General features: G+C 35.5%; 1 protein-coding gene across 1 annotated transcript; it reads right to left on the minus strand.

The window, feature by feature from the left end:
• Positions 1 to 486: 486 nt before the first annotated feature.
• On the minus strand, positions 487 to 1,425 carry LOC101551696 (olfactory receptor 51F1-like). Its single transcript, XM_004618303.2, has one exon. The coding sequence runs from the start codon at positions 1,423 to 1,425 to the stop codon at positions 487 to 489; it is 939 nt and encodes a 312-aa protein (XP_004618360.2).
• Between the last annotated feature and the right edge of the window lie 5,775 nt (positions 1,426 to 7,200).

The raw sequence follows: 7,200 nt of genomic DNA on the forward strand, positions 1-7,200 counted from the left end.
AAACACTGATGTGACTTCATTTCCATCTTCAGTTTTCCATCTTTGCTTTATGATAGCATTCCTGCCATTGTATTAAAATGTGTTTGAGCTTTTGTCTATTTAGTAATTACTGTGAGTATATGGGTGACCCAAACTAGACAATAATGTACAACTCCTTATGGACTGATCTTGATGACTTCTTATTTCAGATAGTTGGCTCTTAAAGAGCATAGTATTTCTTCATGTTTTTGTTAAAACACCAAAATTTCATTGAAACTTCTGAGTGTGTTTTCTTTTAGAATGGTTTATGTATTTCAATAGATTTCAAAGAATCACCAGCAAAAATCAAGATCTCTTTGAGTCAAATTCCCTAATATTCAACTTTATGAACATTTCTACTTTCCAAAAATTTACTGACAGGCAATCAATCAGGATCTTTTTTCTACAGAGAAAAACACTAGTATCAGTTACTTATTTATTTATTTGTTTACTTAGAATGTAAACAGTCTATGTTTTTGTAAGAAGGCTGAGTATAGCTTTGCGAATCTGTTTGGTTTTCACACTATAGATAATGGGGTTGAGTACAGGAGGCAAAATCAGGTATATATTGGCCATCATTGAATGAAGCACTTTGGGAGCTGAATGACCATAGCGATGCACCAAGGACAGGCTTGTAAAGGGGATGTAGAAAATAGCAACTGCTCCGATGTGGGAAACACAGGTGCTAAAGGCCTTGTGCCTCTCTTCAGGGGAGGCAATACTGAGAACAGAGCGAATGATCAAGATATAAGAGACAACAATACTTGGTGTATCTATCCCTGTTGTCAGGAGAAGACCAATTAACCCAGCGATGCTGTTGAACCTAGTATCTGAACATGCCAATTTAATGATATCTGGATGATAGCAGTAGGAGTGGGAAAGAATATTTGCTTTACAGAAAGAAAGGCGCTTCAGTAGCCCAAGTATTGTTATCATTATTAGCACAATACGTATAGTTACTATTATAACCAGCTGGATGATTCTGGAATTGGTGAGAATTGTATTATATCTCAGAGGGTTACAGATAGCCACATAGCGATCAAAAGCCATAGCCGTTAGTACACCAGATTCCATGCCAACAAATCCATGGAGGAAAAACAATTGAATGAGGCAGCGTTCGAGACTGATTTCTCTTGCATTAAACCAGAGAACAGTTAAAGTTGTTGGCATTGTAGTTACTGTTAAGCTCAAATCTGTGGCTGACAGCATGGAGAGGAAATAGTACATGGGCTCATGGAGGCTCTGCTGGGTAATGATGACAAAGAGGATCATGCTGTTGCCCAAGATAGCAAAGGCATAAAGACAACAGAAGGGAATGGAGATCCAGGCATGGGCAGACTCTAAGCCAGGAAAGCCAGTCAGCAAGAATGTTGGAAATGCAAACGTCTTGTTACCTAGGCTCTCCATGTGTCTTGGATATGTAGCATAGTCCTCACAGTGCTCAACTTATTTCTATAAAAATGAGAGATATCGTTATTAAGCATCACATTTTGCATTACTTGGAGAAATATCTAAGTTCATAATGAATTCCGTGTCATTAAACAAACACTCAAAGTCTAATGTTCTTATTTTTAATTATGATATTTAGCAAATATTATTTAACTCTTTTACTCTTGAATTTTGAGATATAGGTCCATGTAACTTTCTATATCTGAGCATTTGTTTTTATATTCATAGGGTGAAATGTTTGTTAGATCAGAACATTTTATTGTTACTGTGTTTGGGCCACACCTGTGACACTAATAGTTCAGAATGGGTTTTTTTTGAGCCCAAATATGGAATTATATTTTGACATTACATATAGATAAGAGAAACATGCTGAAATATATTTTTAGTCTGTGGTACTCAGACTCATTGTTTTTGTAAATCTAGCAAAAATCTGGGTTCACATTTATTTTTGACATTATTACTTAAGTACCATTTTATATTAGGGGTGAATACAGTAAGAGAGTTATATAAGGGGTAATTCAGTGAAAGATATCTTTATTAAAACCTTTTTTCAAATCCTTATCTCAAAACTAGATAGTAGAAAGAATTATGGAAAACACTAAAAGCTATAGAGTATTGGCTGAGGACTGGACGTTACAAGACAATGATGTGGAAATATTTGAGAGTCTAGTCTGTCTGTCTAAAAGTCAAAAATATTAATACTCCGTGAGTATGTAGTTTCCATAAAAAGAACAGGTTAAGTACAGCAATAAAAGCTGAGAAACTGCTATAGTGGCTTTAGCAAGGAATTGAAGTATAAATGCTAGCATCATTATGTACATTTTAATTCTTTTGAAAGTTGCTTATTAAGGAAAGAGGGGAATAGACCATAATTAAAGAAGACCATAAAGTACTGGGGAGGCTGCTCAAGTGGTACCCACTCCCTTCTCACCCAATCCCTTGTGGTTTTTTGAACACCAATGACCTACCTGGATCAGTTCTATTGAGAATGGCCCCTATTAAGCAAATAAGAAAATGCTAAGCTGAATAAAGATTTTAGCAAGATTAAAAAACTTATTTGCATATATTTATAAATCTATATTAAAGATATAGTTGAGATGAAAAATTTGTATCTTTATAACTATTTAACTTGGAATAATGTCCTCAGGCATCATCCTGTTTCTGCTTGTGCTAAAATTCTCTTATTTTTAAATCAGTACCTATTACTGAATCTCAGAATTTTAAGGGACAAATTAATTACTTTTAAGAATATAGAATGGTGAATCTTGTTTGAGAGTAAAGTGAAGATTTTCATTATGTTTTGCATGGAATATAAAAATTGGTTAAGTGGTCAAGAATTCCAAATAATTTTTGATTTGGGTCAAATCTGGTTATGCTCAGAGCTTACTTCTGACTCTGTTCTCAAGGGTCACTTCAGAAGGTGCTCAAGAACCATATGCGGTTTTGAGGATCAAATGGGTCTACTGCATACAAGACAGTACCTTAACTGCTATTCTATCTCTCTAGCTTAAATTTAAAATAACTCTAAAGTAATAAACATATTGTTACAATTAACTTTAAAAATATTTTAAATGATCTAAAATAATATATTCAGCACTACATTTTTTTTGTTTTCTTTTTAGTGATTTTGGGTTATACCCAGAGAAGTTCCATCTTGCTCTGGAAATATATGGGAAACAATGTGGGATGCTGGGTCGGGATTGAACCGAGGTGGATCACATGCAGTAACTTACCCACTGTACTATTACTCTGGCAGAAGTCGTATAATTTTCTTTTCTTTTTTGGGTGGGGGGTCACACCCAGCAATGCTCAGAAATCACTCCTGGCACTTTGCCCAAGAATCACTATTGGTTGTGCTTTGGGGACCATATGGGATGCCAGGGATCGAATCCGGGTTGGTTGTATGCAACGCTGTATGCACAGTTCTTTCCACTGTGTGCTATCCCTCAGGGCCCAAGTCCTATAATTTTCAATAAAGCTTTTAAAAATAATACATACACTTCATTACTCAAAATAAAAATATAGGCTTATATCTTACCATCCCTTCTATGCATTTCAGTATGCTTTCTTTTCCTTTTCCGTTCTTGGAGGATTCAATTAACTGTTGATTATCATTTTAATGTGTATATCTGCAAACTAGAAGGAGTCAGATGTCTGTGTGATATTGAATCCCTAGGACAGACTAGGTCCTAGTGGAATCTCATTTCACTGCCAGACAATAGGATCATTTATGGAAAAGTAACAATTCTAGTGCAACACCAACCCAAGGAGGATCCTTTTCTATCTTCTTACCAGCATCATGTGGAAAGAGGAGGCTTCCGGTACACACCAGCAAAGAGAGAACAGGCTATGATTTGAAGTCACAGAATTTATAGTAAAGAAGGTTAAGCTCTGGGGGAAATTGGTAACTATTCAACTCCTTGAGGACAAAGATAAAAATCCCTTTTCTCCATCTATAAATACATGACAGTGCAACGAAGTCTCAGTAGGATTTTAACTACACAAATCAAATCATAAATGATCATAGAGTCCTAAAATATAAACCAAACTAAATAAAACCATCTGCATAAATGCAAAGCTTATTAGATAGTGTTCTAGTTATTGGGGTATATATGGATCCATGTAATTGATTGTTCTTGGTTATTAACCTGCTTGAGTCAGAAAAGCAAACCAATATTTGCCAGGGTAATTTAATATCTGTTGCACTGTTGTTCCGTTGTTCATCAATTTGCTCAAGCGGGCACTAGTAAGGTCTACATTGTGAGACTTGTTGTTACTGTTTTTGGCATATCGAATACTCCATGGGTAGGTTGCCAGACTGTGCCATGCGAGCGAGGTACTCTCGGTAGCTTGCTGGACTCTCCAAGAGGGACAGAGGAATCGAACCTGGGTTGGCTGCATGAAAGGCAAATGCCCTACCTGCTGTGCTATCGCTCCAGTTCTATAATAAGGAGAAAATATAAGGAGAAAATACATACTTCAGTCCAGTCTATATATCTTACTAGGATACAACCCCAGTAACTGGTAGGAGGGATTATTAACCCATTCCTATATCCAGCCTTTACCTACATTTTACCTAAAACATATCACTTCATGGTATATTAGCTGGACTCAACTTTTATAGTGTACTTGGTAACTATCTATAAATGTTAAGTTTTCCAATTAAGTCCAAAGTAAAGTTGGAAGTTAAGATATAAATTTACTTAAATTTTTCATTCATCTTTGATTATAGCATATATCTTTATACTTAGAGGTTCCTATAGAAATAATAAATTATATTGGTATACAAGTTATAAATATAATTTTTATAACTATGAGCATTGTCTCAATTCATGAAAATAGACTATTTGTGAAAACTGTCACTGTCCAAAATTCTTCTTTATTCATAATTATGAATAATTTGCAAAAATATAAGCATGTTTTGCCTTTTAATTTTGGGAAATGCATCTATCATCATTATATATTTTGACAATTATTATTTATTGTGCTGGCAGTTTTAAGCTCCATTGGATCATCAGGGTCTGAGGACAATAATTAATTTTATGAATTCAATGAAGCCATTTCAATAAAAGCATGTGGTTGAAAAGCTCTCATAAGGATATTTACAAGAGGAGTGCAGTGAAGACATAACTTGACAGAAATACTCCTAAAGGTTAATCTGCACTGAAATTAGAACAGACTAAGCAACTTCATAGAAACATTGAGTCCAAGATAAATGTGGTAAGAAAGTGCATTACCTAAACAAAAATAGTGTCAAAGTATTTAAGTGGTCAAACCTTAAGTTCTAAAAATTTCAAATGCAGCTGAGAGTAGTTTAAGGGCCTTGGAAGAAGCAATTATGTCCAATAAAGAAAGAGGTTAACTACTATAGTGGTATAAAGAATGAATAATAAACAGTAGTGGAGGCAGAGTGTCAATTCCTCACTTGCCAGTGAAGCCAAGGAGGGAAATAACACATTGGCTCACTAAGAATATAAAGTCAATATATTTTGTACAATTGGAAAGATTTTGAGAAAGGTACATAATTATAAAATGAGGTCAGAAATACAGAAGATCATAATAATTGGAAATATATAAGATTAGAAATTAATTAGCATAAACTTACTTCAGAATGTAATATGTATATGTGCCATAGTTTTTCTATTTAGTCTTCTGTTCTAGGACACTAGATGCTTTCAGATTTTGACTATTGTGAATAGTGCTGCAATGGACATGCAAATGTCTTTTTTGTGTGACAAAAAGAGATTTTTTTTATTTATTTTTTAAAATTTTTTATTGAGTCACCATGTGGAAAGTTACAAAGTTTTCAGGTTTAAATCTCAGTTATACAATGCTCGAATACCCATCCCTTCACCAGTGCTCATATTCCACCACCAAGAATCCCAGTATAGCTCCACCCCGCCCCCTCACACCCCTAACCCCCCCACGCCCCTAGCCCCCCACCCTAAGCACCCCCGCCCCCGCCTGTGTAACTAATAAATTTCACTTTACTTTCACTTTGATTGCATACAATATTTCAACAAAACTCACTGTTATTGTTTGGAGAGTCTCTCCCCTAAAGTCAGACCTGCTGAAAAGGAAGCATTAGGTAATTTGTTTTCCATTGCTGAGGATGAAGAGGTATGAGGTCGAGTGACCACACTTAGTGGCCTCTCAGTTTTGGGTTTCTGTAATTTAGTATTTTAGTAACTAAGTCCAGAGAGATATCTGCCAGAAGTTGGGTCGTTGCCAACTTGTACTTCTCAGTTACATTATATTCCACATATGAGTGCAATCTTTCTATGTCTGTCTCTTTCTTTCTGACTCATTTCACTCAACATGATACTTTCCATGTTGATCCATTTATATGCAAATTTCATGACTTCATGTTTTCTGACAGCTACATAGTATTCCATTGTGTAGATGTACCAGAGTTTCTTTAACCAGTCATCTGTTTTGGGGCACTCTGGTTTTTTCCAGATTCTGGCTATTGTAAACAGTGCTGCAATGAACATAGAAATACATATGCCATCTCTACTATACCGTTTTGCCTCTCTGGGATATATTCCCAGGAGTGGTATTGAACAGAAGAGGTATCTCTCCTCTTCTGTTCAATATAGTACTGGAAGTACTTGCAATAGCGATTAGGCAAGAAAAAGATATTAAGGGTATTCAGGTAGGAAAGGAAGAAATCAAGCTCTCACTATTCGCTGATGATATGATATTATACTTAGAAAACCCTAAAACGTCTACCAAGAAACTCCTAGAAACAATAGACTCGTATAGTAAAGTTGCAGGCTATAAAATCAATACCCAAAAATCCATGGCTTTCTTATATTCAAATAGTGAGAGAGAAGAAAGTGACATGATAAAAGCTATCCGGTTCACAATTGTGCCTCAAAAAATCAAATACCTCGGAATCAGCTTAACTAAGGAGGTAAAGGACTTGTATAATGAAAACTACAAAACGCTACTTCAGGAAATAAAAGAAGACATGAGCAAATGGAAAAATATCCCCTGCTCATGGATTGGAAGAATTAATATTGTCAAAATGGCAATTCTCCCCAAAGCATTGTACAAATTCAATGCGATCCCTATAGGGATACCCTTGTCATTCTTCAAAGAAATGGAGCAAGCGCTCCTGAAATTCATATGGAACAATAAGCCCCCACGAATAGCTAAAGCAATTCTTGGGAAAAAGAAAATGGGAGGAATCAACTCCCCAACTTCCAACTCTACTACAAAGCGGTAGTC

Source organism: Sorex araneus, chromosome 6, assembly GCF_027595985.1.
Source record: "Sorex araneus isolate mSorAra2 chromosome 6, mSorAra2.pri, whole genome shotgun sequence".
NCBI lineage: Eukaryota > Metazoa > Chordata > Mammalia > Eulipotyphla > Soricidae > Sorex > Sorex araneus.

Excerpts from the sequence above, each read along its gene's own strand:
- LOC101551696 (XM_004618303.2), bottom strand. The coding sequence starts at position 1,425 with ATGGAGAGCCTAGGTAACAAGACGTTTGCATTTCCAACATTCTTGCTG.